Source organism: Trametes versicolor, assembly GCF_000271585.1.
Source record: "Trametes versicolor FP-101664 SS1 unplaced genomic scaffold TRAVEscaffold_1, whole genome shotgun sequence".
In the NCBI taxonomy this organism is placed as follows: Eukaryota; Fungi; Basidiomycota; class Agaricomycetes; order Polyporales; family Polyporaceae; genus Trametes; species Trametes versicolor.
In genome coordinates, this window is record NW_007360321.1 from 1,853,209 (window position 1) to 1,871,034 (window position 17,826).

Here is a 17,826-nt window from a genome sequence, read left to right on the forward strand (position 1 = left end):
TCGCGTTCCAGCGTCGGCGTCCATGATGAGCAGATCATCAACTACCAGGAGCGCAGATCGCGCGCGAATCCTCCTTGGGCTCCTGTGACCAAAGGGATGGCCACGACTGGCCGCGCCTGGGTGGATGGCCCGAAGCGCCGAAAACGTATGATATGCATGCTCGGCAGATGCCGGGGATGACCGAGAGAGCAAGTACGCTCTTTTGGGGTTTCGTCCAGCGCGGGTCCGCGACCTCGTCTCTCGACTTCTCACCACCTCCCCTGCTCGCTGGATGCTCGCGAAGGCGGCCAGACATGCGTTTCCTAGACCAACTCCACGACCCGTCCGCTTCCGTGGCTGCCTCTACGCGGAGCAGAGGTCAAGGAGAACCGCGCCCTCATTCTTGCGCTCAGCCACCACATCCGCCATCCAGCCCGCGTCCGTCGACGACACGAACCTCATAGCCTTCTTCGACTACCCACAAGCCCCGCAGAAGGTCACTTCTCCCACCGGAATCTTCGGTCACCGTATCCTCACCACTCCGGCCGCGTTCAATGCCCTCGCGGACTCGACGCTTCGGCGCGCGCACCTGCTTACGGAGCGAATACTTCGAGCCCGAGAGTCGCGAGACGAGTTGTTCAAGGTGGTGAAGAACCTGGATAGACTGAGCGACATGCTCTGTGGCATCATAGACCTCGCGGAGCTCTTACGAAACGCGCACCCGGACCCTGTGTGGGTTCAGAGCGCTGACGAGGTTTATGAGAAGTTATGCGAGTTCATGAATGTTCTAAACACCAATGTTGGCCTTTACGAAGTACGCAACTCCAGTATGTATCCACATCCCAATAAACTGAACTGCCCGGTGCGCAGGTGTTGAGTGTCGTCCTCTCCGATCGGGAGATTGTGAAATCCCTCAGTCCGGAGGCCTACCAAACTGCGTTGATATTCTGGCGCGACTTCGAGAAGTCAGGTATTCACCTGCCTCCCGCGCAACGAGAACGCTTCGTCGCACTTTCAACGGAAATTCTTGTGCTCGGTCGCCAATTCCTGAATGAGACTGCTGCACCGCGACCTCCAGCAAGAATCCAGTACTCCGAGCTCCAAGGCGTGAAGGATTTGGGTATGGGTGCTCGACTTCGCCTCCAAGCGCAGGTTACCAAGCGCGATCTTCTCGTCTACCCTGGCTCGCTACAGGCTCAAATGATCATGCGTTCTGCGCCAGCCGAGGAGCCCCGGAGGAAGGTCTATATGGCGGCAAACTACAGTGCACCGGAGCAAATAGCACTGCTAGAGCGGCTCTTGCGAGTGCGTGGAGAGCTTGCTCGGCTGGTCGGGAAGGAAAGTTATGCACACATGGCTCTAGCGGACAAAATGGCAAAGTCTCCCGGTGAGTACCTGTCAGCATCCACCTACGACGATACTGATACTTGAGTGTAGAAAACGTTCAACATTTTCTGGATGCTTTGATGGATCACACTCGACCTTATGCCATGCGCGCTCTGCGGACGCTTAGCCTACGGAAACAGGCCCATTTCCATACTGCCCCGTTCCCTACCATCCAAGCGTGGGATCGCGACTTCTATTGCCCTCCCGAGCCGCCTGCTCCTCCTGTTTCTCTACCCTCCCTCACTCTCGGTACCGTCTTCATGGCTCTTTCCAGACTGTTTCAAGCGCTCTATGGCGTGTCTTTGCGGCTTTCGGAACCGTCTCCGGGCGAGGTCTGGCACGCGGACGTGCGGAAGCTTGAAGTCATTGACGAAGAGATAGGCGTATTGGGTTGGATATACGCCGACCTCTTCACGCGCGCTGGCAAACCCGGAGGCGCGGCCCACTACACCGTCCGCTGCTCTCGGCGGACAGACGATGACGACGAACAAGGCGATCTGAGACGCGCTGACGAACCTGACCGGGACGTCGTGCAACTTTCGCGGGAATTCGAGGCCGAGCGACACGTGCGGTTGCCTCGTCAGGACGCGATATATCAACTACCTGTGGTTGTACTTCTGTGCGAGTTCATGCGGCCCACCACTGCCCGCGGACCTACGATCCTGGAATGGCACGAAGTTTTGACGCTCTTCCACGAAATGGGGCACGCGATGCATTGTGCGTACATGCTTGAAGCTGATTGTCGTATATGTTGCTGACAGCTCTTAGCTATGATCGGGCGAACAGAGTACCAGAACGTCTCCGGGACTCGCTGCGCTACCGACTTCGTCGAACTGCCCTCTATTCTCATGGAACACTTTTTGAATTCACCGGCCGTCCTCTCCCTCTTTGATCGTAACGATACACCCGGAAAGCGCTCAAACGGTCTTCATCACGAGGATCCTTGTCGTTCGATCGACACACACACGCAAATACTTCTGGCGATGCTAGACCAGATTTACCATTCCCCTACCGTCCTTTCCTCGCAATTTGACTCCACAGAAGCTCTAGCAGGACTGTACGATGAACGCGGACTGGTCCCTTACGTTCCTGGGACGTCATGGCAGACACAGTTCGGGCATCTTTTCGGATATGGTGCAACATATTACTCGTATCTCTTCGATCGCGCAATTGCTTCCCGAGTCTGGCGAGTACTCTTTTCGCAGAACCCCCTCGATCGCGATGTGGGCGAACACTTCAAGGGAGAAGTCCTGCGATACGGGGGAGGCAGGGATTGCTGGGGAATGGTTGGCTCACTGCTAGGTTCACCTCAGCTATCGAATGGCGATGGCGCTGCTATGGCCGAAGTGGGAAGATGGAAAATCGAAGACGAGGTCGCTTCGGATAGACACTGACATTAAACGACATGTTCTCGAATACAAATAATCCTCATGATACACATACAGTACAAGGTTGTGAAAGCTGCGATAAAGATAGCCGAAAGCAAGGGGAGCATTGACGTTAGACAGTACATAGCGATGGTAGCTTGAAAGAGCAGAGCAAGAAGTATAGATGCACGAAAAACTAGATTATAAGGCGGCACCTCAGCGTCTTGATATCCATATAGGTGACTCGTCCGTCTCCTGTGCGAGTTCGGCTATCTTGACCAGATCGGAACCCCAATGAAGTGTGTCCAACGATGAAAACGCATCCCACGGCGTGAGGATATGCGTTATGTCCTTCTTGAGAACGCCCGTATCGTCTGGGCTCCATCCGGGAATGGCATCGAGTGGGATAGCGATGGGTGCAAGCTCGGGTGTGGTGATCGGAGATTCGCTGTCGCTACTCGACCCAGTCGATGGTGAAGACGATGACGCGCCTGAAGACACCCTCGACGAAGTTCGAGATGAGGGTGAACTGGCAGTAGGAAAAGAAGACGTCTGTGATAGAGCGAAGGGGTGGGAAGGGGCGAGCGACGGCGGTCGTGCCGGAAAGCGACGGGGAAGTGTTCGCTTCTTTCGTTGCGGAAGCGGGCCCGATAGCTGAGCCGCGGAGCCAAATTCATTGAGATTGCGGGCACAGGGTTGAGTGGAGGATGCTTGACATGATGTCCGGCTTGAATTTCGAGCGGGGCGGCGGCTTCTAGCAACGAGCGCCGGATGGGGTGCACGGGAGCACGGTGTAGTGAAGCCCACGTAGTTTCGGACCGAGGCATGAGCAGGAGTGCGTTCGTCTAGTTCGGACGAGCCAGCAAGCGATAGACCTGCGAACTGCGTAATCAACTCCCGCATAGAGGGGGCGGGGCGATCGGGCTTCGTGGATGAAGATGATACCCGTATCCACGGAGTTGCGAATGCTCGCCTTTCAGGCGCAACGGGGAATGGATCGCATGCGCACAGAGGTGGATAAGGGGCGGGGAACGCATGCGACGGAGGCTCCAGGGGTAAACCCAAGTTGGACGGACCAGAGACGTAGGCAACGTCTTCGCAACTGGTCACCTAGATGAAAGGTAAGTCGTAGACCGCGTATCGAGTATTGCACCACGTACAAGAGGCGCATCATTGTCATCATCATCGACAGCCTCAGGGCAAGCGGGAAGAAGGCACTCGACGACGGTGTTTTCGAGCTCTTCCAATAGTGTCCCCCGCTGGACCGATTTCGGCAGCACCTTCCCTTCTTTTTTGAAGCGGCTCCGGCGGTTCTGGAACTAAACAGACATGAGCTACATAGAGGATGTTGCGAGGATCAACATACCCAGACGTGTATCTGTCTGTATTCCATATTGCTTTCGGTAGCCAACTCCATCTTCTCTAGCCGTGACGGGAAAGCATTCTGCTCAAAGAACCGTTCAAGTTTCGGCACTGCCTCCTGTGGCCTTTTGAGCAACATGGGACGCATATGCATATATGGAGCAGCACTTACCTGGTTGAAAGGTTTTCGCCGTGGCGCGTTCACTGGAGCGGTGATTTGCTTGCTAGCCACTTGCACTCGTAGGACCCGGGGTGCTAGGACGTTGAGGACGTACGACGACCAATTGGACACAGCTCTTCGGTAGACTGCAGTATACGTCGCAGGGATGAATGATAGGGTATTTTGACCCCGTAGGAGGGCAGTGTCGGACCGGATCGCGATGAGTCGTCGATTGTAGTCGATCTCGAAGACGCCCTTCAAGCGTTGAATGGAATGCGCAACGGCGGCAGATACACGTTCCGCGATGGCGCCATTGACTCCCGCACGGAGTAGTTTGGGAAGTAGGGGAGGAGGTACAGGAAAAGACAAGGGCAGCTGGGTGAGCATTTCGCATGACGAGCTTGGGGCACTGGCTCGAGCTCGAGAGGCGAATTTCGCTGCTAGTGACCTTGCGCGACTTTGAGTCCGCTGCAAAGACTGGATCTCGGGGGTGTGTAGCATCGTAGAGCAACGTGTGGATGGAGAGAGGACGATCGAGAACGCAACGGTTAACTCGACGGTATATGGTGGCCACTGACGCCCGATAGGTAATAGGCGCGGTTGGCTTTGTTTGCACACCTCCAAGAGGGGCGGACAATGGGATAGATCGTGTGAATGTGAATGCCTTTGTTTGACTGTATTTATGCCCATTGTTCGCCCTACCGATATTATCACTGAACGCAGGGGCCCAACCGCCTCATCCGTCACATTCCTCATACTCCCTCCCTCACCGCTATTGTTACCACGATGGCCTCTCTGAAAGAACGCTTACTCTCGGCCGAAGACGACTTCTTATCTGCGTTAGTTGGGGACGAAGACGCCATGGTCGCCTTCGACCAGCACTGGCGGCTCCTGTTGGACGACATCGACTCGGCCATCGCTCAGCCAAGCCCAGATACCGAACTACTCTCCCTAGCGCATACAGTGTCGATGCGAGTTGCTACGCTAGCAGATGCCTCGGCAGAGGTGTACGAAAGCTGCAATACGTTCACTTCGCAACTCATGGACGACATCCACGGCTTGATGTCCGAGTTAACTCTCACCGACCCCTCGCCGAGTTTGTGTCAACCCCCACATTCCGACGCTTCTTCAGCTCTCCACCTTCATCGCGCGCCCGTGGGGCAGTCGCGCAAACGTCGAAATACGGAGGATGAACACTGCCATTGGCCCACTCGAGGGACAACGAAGCGTAGGCGGTGAGTCTTGGTTACTATGCTTCGGTCCTTTACTAATGAGTTGAACCGTGCAGCACTAATTCGATATCTTCCAGTACTAGCTCGGCGGACTCGGGGTCGTACCACGGTTCAGGATTCTCAGCCTTCCCTTCTCCCTTTGCTTCCCCTTTGTCGCCAACATCAAGCGTACGCGCGGTTCAAGACGATTCATCTCTTCGAAAGAGAAAGCGAACCGCATCTGATTCGAGCACCTTGGCCACTCCATCCAAGTCGAGACGACTATACGTTGGCCCTCGTCTACATGCCGTCTCTGACTCATTCTCGTCGCTTTCCACGTGCAAAGCGGAGAAGCGGCTTCCATCCGCTTCTGGCCATTCGCCTTCATCGATTACGAAGGACACAATTCCAGCTGTGTACGAAGTTCCCGCCGTACTCAGCGATGAGACGTCGGCTCAAGATGACCTTGAAGCAACACGTATCGCGAATCCTCTTCCTTGTGAGTATCGATAGGTCGGGCTGTCATGATGGAAGCTCATCATATCATTATAGCCGTGTCAAATGTCGCTCTTGAACACTGCGACTTCGACTATTGGTCGACTCCCCTCGACATAGGACTGCCGCCCTCCGATCTTGATTCTTTGGACGCCCTCTTGAAGTCGGTCCTAGAGCCAGGCACTCCCCTGATCAGTCTTCCTAAAGCCGCCCTCGAACTGCCTCGAGCGTCCCATCAACCCCTATCCCTTGATCACGCCAGCTCGGAATCAGCCATCTTCGCGCTTCCGTGTCCCCCGTCTGTGCACTGCGCCCTCACGCCGCCTCCCATCGCAGCCTCAGGTCAGGATCCCGTTGTATACCAACCCGACTGCGACTTCAACCTCGACTGCGGTGACTTCCCCTACACCACCCCAATCGACTACGCTCTATGCGATACATTCCGTTTGTGGGATGACTCCAAATGTAGCGTGGATTCGGTCGACCAAACGCTAGACTTCGTCGACCGCGTGACGCCGGAAGTAACCTGGGGATCCTGGTTTGATGCCACGACTCCCTCTCCGATCCACAGCCCATACGCCCTGTATTCCTCTTCGCATTCGGAGTCCTCTGACTCAGAAGACGAATCGGCGTCTTCCTCCCCAGTATCCCAGCCGCTCTCCATCAGTGTGGAACCTGAAAAGCTACCGCATGTCGTCGAGGAGGTCACCGCTTTACTAAGTTTCTGAGGTACATTCCCGTTACAACTTACTGTATGCAATAGCTAATCATCCTCGTCACAGTGGTTTGTCTTGCATATGTTATTCGTCGCTGTTATACGCTGTGTGTATCGTCGCTCTCCTGCACCTTTTTCTCGCTTTCTCTTACGCTATATACCCGTCGCAACGCTTTACTTACATGCTGTACATGTATGTCCGTCGCCCTGTATGTTCTAGTTTCACAATGCTATCGTCGCTTCTATCGCTTTCCACGTCAATGAATATTGATTCCGCAGACAGTGTAGATGAACACAATGGCGTGCGCTCGCACGATGCCGACTAATTGAAAGTCATCCTATAGCACAGGGTAGTCAGCCCAACTCCACGACGATAAGCGTCTCGGGCGTGCATTCTGATCGCGAGCAGGTTATATCGTACACTTTCCAAGTTGGGCCCTTGGCCGTAATGTCCCTTCACATAAATTTGGACGCCTATTGCCGCGTCGACGTCAGTACCACTTTAAGGTCTCTTAGTGGGAGTTGTACTTACCAAACCCATCAGACTGCCCAAACCGCCGCTATTTCCGCCACCGGTCGCACCGCCGCTGAACTTGGATTGAACCAAAAGTTTCATGACGGTCATAGCAGCGCCGTTGACAGCGTCTTGCTTATTGCCAGAGGAAGTACCACCGGACTTGTCAAACAGCTTGGAGGCCTCCGCCATAGCAAGACTGATGAGCTGCGTCTGTGAGCCGCCGCCGCTGCTGCTACCGCTCGAGGTGAATTGCTTCAAGACCTGCGCGAAACATGAGGCCTTCCGAAATCGTGGCTGCACGAACAGCATACCTGCATCGCAGCAGCACTGCCAAGGGACCCTGCACTGAGCGAGCCTGCAGAGTCTTCCTCGTACGCCTTGCGGTGAGCGTGCTGAACACCCTCTTCATCGATGGGCTGTTCATGCTCGCTCTGTGTATGTCTCAAGAGTAAGCAACCAACCGTCGTACTTCTTTGTGTCAGAACTCGCCTTGTTAGATTTGATGAAACCCAGCGCACTCGAGAAGAGCGAGTGGTCTCCACTGCCCTCGCGGCTGGCGGTCTTCACGACCTCGTCGTCGTCGACTGCGCAAGACAAGACCAATTAACAACGGCGACGTTGTGTGTGGAAATATTACGCACACTGAGGGCGATCGGTCGCGCTCGTCGTGTGGTGGGGAGAGTTGTACTCCTGCCCTCCGGTCTTCGAGACGTCGGCTACAGACGTGCCAATTCATTATCGGTTCCGCGTCGCATACGCATCGCGCGCCACACTCACACTGGGACCGCTCGTAGGCCTGCATGCCCTGTTTCGCAAGGTTCATAAAGCCGTCCTACGGTTGATCGGTCAGCATGCGCTGCCGCTCGCGCTCTGGAATCGACAGACCATGGTGTAGATGGTGGAAGATGGCGAAGAGAGCTGGGTGGAGAGCGCAACGGGCGATGATGTTATGCGCGTCTATCTATAGCATCGGTGCATCGCCGCAGCATGTGATGATCGAGCCGTCCTGAACGGGCAGTTGCTGTGGTTGGGCCAGCCCCGCGGGAAGCCGCCGAGCGCCTCCGAGCGCCCATCGAACTTGCAGGCCGTCTTACGCTTTGGCTCTGACACACGTCTGTCTGACCCACATTCTACCTCGCCCTTGTGCCGAGTGGGTCCGCTACAAAAGCAGATGGCAGGCATGGAGTGCATAGGTACCTCTCATGAGAATGGCCCACACTCCTCAGGCTCAAAGCTCTACGACGTCCGTTCAGGATCCTACGGGTGCCACTCCCGGGGTGGGTCTTGAACCCTTTCAACGAGTCGACACACCGCGCTCCAGCGACACGCCGACTATATCCTCTCAGAAAAACCCGGCCCCGGAAGAAGAAACGAAGTCTTCTGCGGCAGAAGCAGAGAACAAAGAGCAACATGACAACGATATTGTGGTCGGATGGGATGGTCCCGATGATCCAGAAAACCCACGCACGTACGTTTTAATGATCCTTCTTCATGTATGCCGGCTTACACTCGCATGTAGGTGGTCCCCGAAGCGCAAATGGGCGGTAGCCTTGACTGTGTCTTCGTTCACCTTCATCTCGCCAATCGCCTCCTCCATGGTAGCTCCGGCTGCAAGCCATGTTGCGGAGTCGTTCAATATCCACCACAGCTTTGAAGGCAACCTCACCATATCAATATTCGTTCTCGCATACGGTCAGGCATTTGGTGTACTTGAAGGACGTTTATCCTGATGTCGCGTTGTCGGATAGCCTTTGGACCCTTGATCCTCGGACCACTATCTGAAAACTTCGGTAGGGCGAGAGTGCTCCAGAGCGCAAACATGTTCTTCTTTGGTGCGCCAACATCAGCTTTTCGTCCAAGGTTACCGGATGTCCTGACATTGACTCAAAGTGTGGAATTTGGCATGTGGATTTGCGCAGAGCGAAGCACAAATCATGGTCTTCCGCTTCCTCTCGGGCTTCGGAGGGAGCGCTCCCCTGGCAGTATGTATCTCTTGCGGATATCGTGCGCCGCTTATTGGCTAATGACCCGCTTAGTGTGGTGGCGCCGTCCTGGGCGACATGTGGAGCCCAGAAGAGCGTGGCAAAGCTATAGCCGTGTACTCACTCGCGCCCCTGCTCGGACCCGCCATAGGACCTGTGGCGGGTGGTTGGATCGCTGAGCGGTCGACGTGGCGCTGGGTGTTCTGGTCTACGAGTATTGCGGCGGGCATCATAGAGGTTATATCCTTCTTCGCGCTGCCTGAGAGTCAGTCAACTTCGTCTTTCCTTCTCCGCGCCTGGGTGCTGACAGCCGATTCGTGCAGCATATGCCCCAGTTTTGCTTCGGAGAAAGGCGAAGAAGATCCGCAAGCAGATGGATGCCGAGAAGGGGCCTGTGAGGGAGGTACGGACGACGTTCGAGAAGCCGGGTCAGCCAACAAGGTGAGTGTACACGTACCTTTCATCTGACTTCGCCGTGCTTACTATAGTTGCAGCTTCAACACGGACTTTGTCGTCCGTTCCCTCTTCCGCCCTTTCATGCTCTTCGCCAAAGAGCCCATCATCCAGCTCATCTCCCTCTACCTCGCTTTCATCTACGGCGTTATCTACAGTGAGCCGCACTTCGGATATCTCTACTGTGTCTTTACTCATGCACGACGCGCTACAGTGGTGATCACGATAATCCCTCCCATCTACACCAACATATACCACGAAAGCCCAGGCCACGTCGGGCTGCACTACATCGCGCTCGGCCTCGGTACGTACTACCGCACAGCTGTCGCTGGTGCTCAGTCGTTGACAAGCTTATCACGCAGGCCTATATATCTCATCACAACTCAACGCGCGGGCTCTCGACAAGGTGTACGTCGCGCTCAAGAAGCGCAACAACGACAAGGGCGAGCCCGAGTTCCGTCTCCGTAGGCCTGTTCACTCCGCAGTTCCTGTCAGTCTTGCTCACATGCGCACGGTTAGCCACGGTGATGCCGGGGACCCTCCTCATCCCCGCGGGTCTCCTGATTTCCGGTTGGGGCGCACAAGAGCACGTCCACTGGATCGTCCCCGACATCGTAAGCAGCACAATTGCCTCATCCCCATCCATCGCCGCCCGTGCTGATACTCGCCCTCCATGACAGGGCTTCTTCTGCATCGGCGCGGGCATGGTGCTCATCTTTCAGGGTATGACGTCTTATGTCATTGACTCATTCACCATGTACGCCGCCTCAGGTGCGTCATCCTCACCCTTGACTTCGCGTCAATCCCCTCACTCACCTCGACGACGCCTCCCACAGCGCTCGCCGCGGTCTCGTTCTTCCGGTCCCTCGCGGGCTTCGGCTTCCCGCTCTTCGCGCCCGCGATGTTCGCCGCCCTCGGATACGGCAAGGGGAACACGATCCTCGCCGCGTTCGCCGTCGCCGTCGGGTGCCCCGCGTGAGTGCTGTTTGACGTGATGATACTGCGGAGACGAGTGGCTCACTGACAAGCATGTAGGATGTGGGTGTTCTGGCGGTACGGCAAGAAGATCCGGAGCATGAGCGCGCATGCGCGAAAGCAGTGATGGCCGTTTGGGGACTCGGAGCTGTAGGGAGAAACCGTCTACGCTACAAATCTGTATAATCAGTATTAGTGCAGGGTAATGGAGCGTGTAGGAGGAAGGAGCGAGTGCGTTTGCCCGAGTGCGATGGGCTGAGGTGTATTCGATTTCGCGCGGGACCTTATGTATACACATGAGTGGCGCGTCGCGAGGTAGCACAGGTCACAACAACACAAAAAGCTACCATACGGAGAACAAGACGAGCTCGTCGGGCTCGTTACCGATAAGCAACTCCACAGGCACAGCCCTGCTTGAAGCTTCATGCGCCTGCTAGACATATTTCCCACTCTTGTGGGTGCGATATCCGAGACTCGGACAGAGGTGGTGTCACAAGATTCGTATTGATTACATCCTAAACTACAGTAATGCGCCCGAAATAATCATACAATCGTGCCTGCAGGCGGGGGAGACAATAAATCCGGGTATATGCATCTACAACTCCGCGACCTTCGTCGACTGGCCCGTCGTCGTCGCAGGATACGGTCCGCCGACAACGTGGGGGCCAGACTCGAGAGGTGCCGTGGTGGCGGAAGGCGCAGGGGGTTTCGTTGCGGCGGGCTCCGTGGAGGAAACCCCGGGGAGAACGCTCTTCGCCTTCTCGATATGTGGTTGTGCGGCGGCAGAGGCCTGGTCAACGTAGGGCTTCGCAGTGGCCGCTGCCGAGTCGACGTAGGGCTTCGCGGTGGCGATCGCGGACGCGACATACGGCTTGGCAGCTTCCTGCGCGGACGCGAGGTATTGTTGGCCGGTTGCGACAGCGGACTGAACGGTGGAGGAAACACCGCTCGCTGCGTTGCTCGTGGTAGTGGTGCTGGGCACGTACGACTGGAAGTAGCAAGGTGAGTAAGATCATCCGAGGGACGAGAATGAAGGGTACACACCTGTGCCGTAGCAAATGCGCCGCTGGCGAGGTTCTTCGCCTGCTCGACGTAGCCGGTAGCAGTGGCCTTGGCGGCCTCGACATCAACAGCGCCTTGTGAAGCAGCTGCGTCCGTCTTGTGTGCGAGGCCTTCCTCAAGCTGGTTCACTGCAGAGCCAGAAAGGGGCTCCTTGATCTGTAATGATTGTCAGAGCTTGCTGATTGAGGTGTATGCGCATGACGTACCTGAGCGGATGTGGCGGCATCGAATGCTGCGTTGTGGAGCTGGTTCGCGTTCGACTGGACCTCCTTGGAGAGGTTCACGGTGGTCGCCTCAGTCTCAGCGAGAGCAGCGTTGGTCGCAAAGCGAGCGTCGCTCCTGAGTATAATGGTCAGCATATGGTCGCGTGCCGGTATATGTTGGACCGTGTACGCACTGGCCGGCGGGGAGGGTAGCGTTGGACATGTTGGATGTGGTTGGGGTGGGTGGTGTTGGTAAAGTGGAGGGTTTGCGTTTGGTAGATCGTCAGAGAGCTCGTGAGATTGATGAGTTGGTGGTTCGTCCATCGTCCCCGCCGAGCTCCTTATATACGGTGACTGTCAAGAGGTGGCGCTGGAGCGAGCTATGGCGGGCGACGTCATTCACACCGCTCACGTCAATCAACGCTATTTGGCGCCCATATCGTCACTCGAAGCCACCGTCTGACGCGTGACGTCATCGATCGGACGCGTTCACTGCGCGTCGTGTGCGCGCGCCAAGGCGTGCGTATGAGGCACTCTGAATGACGACGCGGTCTGGGCGTGTAGGGAGATTGAGGATGGAATTGCAAGTGATCCCAGCTAACGCGCGGCCCTTCCGTGCTCCTAGGAAACCTACGACTACTGTCCGTGGCAAATACTATCTAGGAAAGAATGGACGGCGATGACAAATCGAACCTGGCAAGTGAACGGAATGGGGGTATGTGCACGAATGGAGGTATGCATGCGATCGCGAGAAATGAATGAACGAACGTAGGGAACCGGGAAACGACGTGCGTGGCGAGTTCGGAGAGGGGGGATGGCATTATATAGGACGGGGAGACTTCGTGATGGAGGAGGGGTCGGGGCGAGTAGGACGGATGGACTTGCAGATGGGGAGAGAGAGATGCATGATGGGAGAGAGAGACTGAAAGCGCGGGAAACCGAAAGGCAATAATGAGACAGACAACATCTAACAACTACAAACAGGAAGAAAAGAATTGCAGGGGGAGAGGGGAACATGCACATGGGTCGAAGGAGGCGTCCGTGATCAGACATGGCGCCGCTGCACTTCGTCCTCGTCGAAGGAGCCGGTGCGCAGGAACCGTGCCAGCACCTCCTCCGAGGAGCGCTTGAACACGTCCACGCCGCGCGCGGGATCCCACACCCGGCCACCCTTGCGCAGGGGGATCGTGCCCAACACTGGGGTGCCCTCCGGTGTCTCCACAGGCCCTTGGGTGGAAGGAGAAGAGGCTACGACTGTGTCGTTCGAGGACGACCGGTGAAGCGGCGGCGAGGAGTTGAACGGAGCAGTGAGCCGCGTGAGCTTCGGGGACTGGCGCGGAGAGGTAGCGACCGACAGACCGACGACAGGCGATCCCGGCTTGGGCGAGGCGGGCTTGGGCGACCCGGCAAGTCTGCTGGTCGGCATCTGGGCGGCCGACAGGCGACGCGGAACCATCGTCGACTTCGGCGAGTGCGGTCCCTTCGGCGAAGAGACTTTTGGAGGCGTGTGGGGCTTCGGAGACGCGATCTTCGGGGGAGAGGGGATACGGAGTGGGCTCGCAGCCCTTGGGGGCGTATACGTCCGGGGCGAGCCCAGGAACTGGGGCGACCTGATCCCCGTAGGGGAGGCGCTCGACGGGAAGGGCATTACGCCCATCATCGGCTGGGTCACAGCTGGGGTAGACGCAACTCCCATCTGGTCGGGATCGCGCTTGAATTCGCGCATCGTGACCGGAGGAAGTAGCCCTATGCCAGATGGGGGCTGAGTTCGTTGCCTAGTCGACGTTCCGACTCCGCGACTGGGCTTTGGGTCCTCGAGCTTCTGCGTCGCAGCTGCCACGCTCTCTGCCCATACATTGACCTGTACACCCATGCTGCGCGTCTCGATCTGATCCGTTTGAATACCACGGCCATGGTATTTCTTCCCTTGAACGGACGAAGTGGACGCAGAGCTGCCAGCACGCGGGCGGCGGGCCTGGGTACGGTCCTTGCTACTCTCGCTATCCCAGCGCGAAGTCTGCTCGTGGGCGTCGTCGTCGTCATCATCCCCTTCGTCTTCGTCATCACCGTCCATGCTGCTCGCATCCTGTTTCTCCTGGTACACGCGTTCGCGCTCCTCATCCCACTTCCGCCAGCCCACATCGTGATCTGGGGGCGGCGGTTGGTGAATGGAATGATGCGGGCGTACAAGCTTCGTGGCGTAGTGCTGGATGCTAGGCACAGTGTCCCATGCGTTTTGGTAGGCGAGGTTGAGATTCAAGGGGAGGCCGGCAGACGGAGGGGGGACGTGTGACTGTGATGCCACGCGTGGTCTGGGAGGCTGTCTCACAGGGCGAGGCTCCTCCACGAAGTTCGCAATAGGGGGCGGCGAGTCCGATATCGGGAACACACGGCGAGGCATCGGTCTCGGCTTCTCCTCCCAGGGGAAAATCGCATGGAGCTTGGTAGGGTCAGGCGCGGGGTGGGCGGAGGGAGACCCAGGCGAGCTCTCTGCTGGGCGGCCGATCACGTTGGAGTATTGGCCCTCGCGAAGCAGCTGTTCTGGTATCTCGGCCGGAGGCGGGGGGTTGAAGAAGGTCTCGGACTGGTGGCTAACCAGGTGGGGAGGGAACGACTGATGGGTCGCATCGTGCTCCTGGCTCGGCGCCTGGTCCCACACATTAGGGAAATATGTGTCCAATGGGAAAGCAGAAGTAGGGGGAGGTGTCTTCGGAGGAGGTTCGATGGCAGGGTTCCAGGCTACTTTTGGCGGTGAGACAGGACGGGGTGGATGAGGTTGATCATGATGCTGGTGCGAGGGCTGGTGCTGGTGCTGTTGCTGATGCGCAGGCTGGTGAAGAGGATGAGAGTGGTGGGCTTGTTGTGGGCCGGGTTGATGAACGGGCAAAGGCGGGGAATGGCGGGTTTGCGGGGGAGTGTGGTGACCCCGGGGGGAGTGGTGACCCTTAGGTGACCGGTGACCCCTAGGTGAGTGAACGCCTCGAGGAGACTGATGACCGACACGGGTGTTGATGTGGTGAGGGAAGACGGAGGGGCTCTGCTGCCCACTCTGTCGCGGTGCATCTCGATGGTGGACGTGAGGCAGACGCTCCGAAGGCGGATGTTGTTGAGGCTCGCCTTGGGAGCGGTGGTGGTGATGATGGTGGTGATGACCACGCTCACTCTGGAGTGAGGACCCGCGAGGTCGCCCAGAGTCTTGCGCTTTCCACGACGGCTGCCACGGTGTGGAGTCGTCTTGGTCGTCAGCGTCAGACTGCTCGCTTTCTCGGCGGTGCTGCTGAGCGGTCTGCGACCAGAATCGCCGATCGCCTTGCGGTGACCAATGTCCCGGCATCGCTCCAGGCTGCCCCGGAATGCCAGCTACAAGTTGGAAGTAGGAGGGATCCTGCGGCGTTGCACCGTACTGCTGGAGGTAGCTATGCTGGAAGTCGGAGTCCTGCCATTCGGTATCATCGTATGTCTGTAGTTGAGGATAATGCTGCGGCAAGTGCGACTGGTCCTGCCCGGGCTGTGGGTACTGGTACGGCGTTGAGGCTCCGGAGGGCGGCAGAGAAAGGGGGCCGTGATACGGTGCTCCGGGTACCTCGCTCGGGAGAGGTGTAGGCAGCGTCTCCATCCTGGGGAGTTCGCCACCTTCAAGAACCCGGAACGCCTGCTTTGGCGTCAGATTCTGATCCCCGCCCTGGTCCCCACCCTGGTCATGCCCACCTTCCTCCCCACCTTTCTCCTGTGCAGGCGGAGGCTCCTTGCGCGGACGCATCAAGTCCACACGGCCCTCCAGCGGCATCGATCGATACTCGCCAATGGATGGCCACTGTGGCTGTTGTGCGGAGGCGTTGTAGCCATTGATCCCCTCGACAGCGATCTTGCGCAAGTCGTCCAAACCGAGTGCACCGCCAGGGGGCGGCCCCGGAGGGGGACGCGCCATCTCTGCGTCAAAGCCTGATCCAAAGTCCCAGGCAGAGTCGTATCGGGAGAACTCGAAGTCGGCATGCTGAGCAGACTCTTCGGAACGGTAGTGCCTGTCATACACGTCGAACCAGCGGTCGACGAGCGAGTCGTAATTGTATGCGGGAGCCTTCGGATCCAGGACGGTGTTCGAGGAGGATTGGCCATACTTCGTTCCCGGTGGGCGATACGAGATGGATACCCATGGCTTGTTGGGTCCAATGAAGTGAATGGCAGATATCTCCGACCCGAAACGCTCGTAGGCAGGCGCGTAGCTAATGACGTTCGTTGGTTCAGCTGTCCGGTCAGGAGACTGGCAATAATGAAACACTCACGTGTAAGCAGCGGTAGGCGTAGTGTTATACGTAAAGCTGAGCCTATGCCAGTTCCCACCTCTCCATTCGTTGAGTAGGCCTTGGTCGCCGCCGTCCCAAGTGCCTTTCGTCTTGAGCAGCTCCCTAAGTTCCTCGAACTTATCCTCCCCAGGCGTGAGGACCATGACGCCTGAGTTGAAGATATCCGGCCAGCCAACATCGGGTACAGCTGCGAATTCATGGGGGATAGTGAACAGATGCGATAGCGCCCGTATCGGGAGAACGTCCGCGTCGAGGAAGACGATTTTGGCGAATTGAGTCAACCGAAATACGTGCAACTTGGTAAGGACCTGGCTGAGGTCCGGGCGACCTAAGATGCGACGCATATAATGAGCAAATGAGGAAATTGATTGGACATAATGAGGAATGAGCAAGTGGTTGAATGCGCCGCTCAATTGCACAAGGGGCGTTCATCCCGTCTTGTATGAGCGATACGATCAACCCACATCCGACGCTCGTACGCAGCACAGTGAACATCCAGTGCATACGCGCCCCCAGAAAACGCGTTGAAATTTGACTTTCGAGCGCAGCCAGAGTTTGCAAGACTTACCGAGCAGCTGTAGCCCTGTGCCACCTTCATCCTCTATAACCTCCACGCCAATGACCAAATCAAAGGCCCGTCGCAGGAGCTTTATAGAGGACACGTCGACGGTCTCCGGAGTGACCAAACATACTGTTTGGAAAGCAACCTCTAGAGAGGCGGCGGGAGACGCGTGAAGGTCCTTGATTGCCGCGGCAACAGCGAGAGCACCGGGAAGATAGTGATCTGAAGTTACGAGGGTGGCGAAGGCATAAGGACCGTCCATGAGCGCAAGGCTCGAGCGCGAGAGAGAGCGGCGTCGCCGACGCACAGGGAGGAAGACGAGAGCAACTTAGCCTTCGAGCGCCCATTTCTCTACGCCCCTCCCGTCCCGTCTGTCCGACTATCTAGCATTACGTCAGCCTTATGTGTCCCATCATCAAAATTCTTCCAGCGAACCCCATGGGCCTGCCGACTCCTTTCCCCACGGCACACCCCCATAAGAACCACGGACGAACAGTTGGTGCGCAACCAGCCTAGACCTGACGCTGCATGTTCCACCTCGCCAAGAGCTCAAGCAGGTGTCGTAGACCTGCGAGGCCAGCAAAGTCTCGGAATGAAGTCACCGTGGTATGGCCACTCTACACGCGATGAATAGAGTGAAATTACTTCATTCTGATCCGTCGGCGTATCCTCGAAGTTACGAAGCAAGCAGCCTCTCTTATTCAACGCCAACGCACTTCCTCTCATGCCTAGGCCTAGGCCTGAAGTGGCTGTGGGATAATCGATAGGGACGATAAGAGTGAGAGCCTGGTTGAGCAGCCCAAGCCTTTGAACCTCAGGGCGATATCTGTAAGTGCACTGAGCTCTCCATTGGCCATGTAGCAAGGTCTGCGTTCATTCAAGATACGTGGATGGAGCACGACGCATGGACGGCGGGAGCTTGCGACAGTGTGCCTGTAAGTGCCAGGGAGCGGTGTGAGATGTAGGGGGAGCCGGGTCGAGATTGACACCCACAAGCATAGCCCAAGCCTAGAAGTGCACGCGTGAATAGTCACCACTGTGCGGTGAGAATAGCAATCGTCCGTGCCTGAGGAAGTACTCAAATGACGAGATT

General features: G+C 57.1%; 6 protein-coding genes across 6 annotated transcripts; 2 read left to right on the plus strand and 4 right to left on the minus strand.

The window, feature by feature from the left end:
* The first annotated feature begins 234 nt into the window (after window positions 1-234).
* Window positions 235-2,795, plus strand: TRAVEDRAFT_138945 (mitochondrial intermediate peptidase). Its single transcript, XM_008034628.1, has 4 exons — window positions 235-793; window positions 850-1,366; window positions 1,417-2,082; window positions 2,134-2,795. The coding sequence occupies exons 1-4, from the start codon at window positions 272-274 to the stop codon at window positions 2,757-2,759; spliced, it is 2,331 nt and encodes a 776-aa protein (XP_008032819.1). The 5' UTR covers window positions 235-271; the 3' UTR covers window positions 2,760-2,795.
* Window positions 2,796-3,186: 391 nt separating this feature from the next.
* TRAVEDRAFT_68139 (uncharacterized protein) lies at window positions 3,187-4,641 on the minus strand (the record flags this gene model as incomplete). Its single annotated transcript, XM_008034629.1, has 5 exons — window positions 3,187-3,386; window positions 3,809-3,842; window positions 3,893-4,051; window positions 4,099-4,212; window positions 4,267-4,641. The coding sequence occupies 5 exons, from the start codon at window positions 4,639-4,641 to the stop codon at window positions 3,187-3,189; spliced, it is 882 nt and encodes a 293-aa protein (XP_008032820.1).
* Window positions 4,642-5,011: 370 nt separating this feature from the next.
* Window positions 5,012-8,122, minus strand: TRAVEDRAFT_138946 (uncharacterized protein). Its single transcript, XM_008034630.1, has 10 exons — window positions 8,078-8,122; window positions 7,964-8,024; window positions 7,834-7,908; window positions 7,682-7,776; window positions 7,504-7,623; window positions 7,208-7,453; window positions 6,741-7,149; window positions 6,018-6,687; window positions 5,543-5,964; window positions 5,012-5,489 (listed from the first exon to the last, which is right to left on the minus strand). Exons 1-7 carry the CDS (start codon window positions 8,078-8,080, stop codon window positions 7,132-7,134), a joined length of 618 nt encoding a protein of 205 aa, XP_008032821.1. The 5' UTR covers window positions 8,081-8,122; the 3' UTR covers window positions 5,012-5,489; window positions 5,543-5,964; window positions 6,018-6,687; window positions 6,741-7,131.
* A 278-nt stretch (window positions 8,123-8,400) lies between these two features.
* Window positions 8,401-10,729, plus strand: TRAVEDRAFT_16427 (MFS polyamine transporter; the record flags this gene model as incomplete). The annotated part of the gene is made up of 13 exons (XM_008033546.1): window positions 8,401-8,660; window positions 8,712-8,884; window positions 8,941-9,024; window positions 9,083-9,174; window positions 9,229-9,439; window positions 9,498-9,615; window positions 9,663-9,784; window positions 9,842-9,931; window positions 9,990-10,091; window positions 10,147-10,241; window positions 10,308-10,398; window positions 10,464-10,602; window positions 10,663-10,729. The coding sequence occupies 13 exons, from the start codon at window positions 8,401-8,403 to the stop codon at window positions 10,727-10,729; spliced, it is 1,644 nt and encodes a 547-aa protein (XP_008031737.1).
* Window positions 10,730-11,096: 367 nt separating this feature from the next.
* On the minus strand, window positions 11,097-12,343 carry TRAVEDRAFT_55262 (uncharacterized protein; the record flags this gene model as incomplete). The annotated part of the gene is made up of 4 exons (XM_008034176.1): window positions 11,097-11,590; window positions 11,647-11,820; window positions 11,871-12,003; window positions 12,324-12,343. The coding sequence occupies 4 exons, from the start codon at window positions 12,341-12,343 to the stop codon at window positions 11,198-11,200; spliced, it is 720 nt and encodes a 239-aa protein (XP_008032367.1). The 3' UTR covers window positions 11,097-11,197.
* Window positions 12,344-12,430: 87 nt separating this feature from the next.
* Window positions 12,431-16,995, minus strand: TRAVEDRAFT_68143 (uncharacterized protein; the record flags this gene model as incomplete). Its single annotated transcript, XM_008034631.1, has 5 exons — window positions 12,431-14,574; window positions 14,631-15,210; window positions 15,272-16,090; window positions 16,151-16,499; window positions 16,740-16,995. The coding sequence occupies 5 exons, from the start codon at window positions 16,993-16,995 to the stop codon at window positions 12,913-12,915; spliced, it is 3,666 nt and encodes a 1,221-aa protein (XP_008032822.1). The 3' UTR covers window positions 12,431-12,912.
* Window positions 16,996-17,826: the final 831 nt, after the last annotated feature.

Coding starts and splice junctions, on each gene's coding strand:
- TRAVEDRAFT_138946 (XM_008034630.1), bottom strand. Junction 7,777..7,833: donor CGCGACCGATCGCCCTCAGT/GTGCGTAATATT, acceptor TGTCTTGCGCAG/TCGACGACGACGAGGTCGTG. Junction 7,454..7,503: donor GCAGTGCTGCTGCGATGCAG/GTATGCTGTTCG, acceptor TGTTTCGCGCAG/GTCTTGAAGCAATTCACCTC.
- TRAVEDRAFT_138945 (XM_008034628.1), top strand. CDS start 272: ATGCTCGCGAAGGCGGCCAGACATGCGTTTCCTAGACCAACTCCACGA. Junction 794..849: donor CCAATGTTGGCCTTTACGAA/GTACGCAACTCC, acceptor CCCGGTGCGCAG/GTGTTGAGTGTCGTCCTCTC. Junction 1,367..1,416: donor CAAAATGGCAAAGTCTCCCG/GTGAGTACCTGT, acceptor ACTTGAGTGTAG/AAAACGTTCAACATTTTCTG.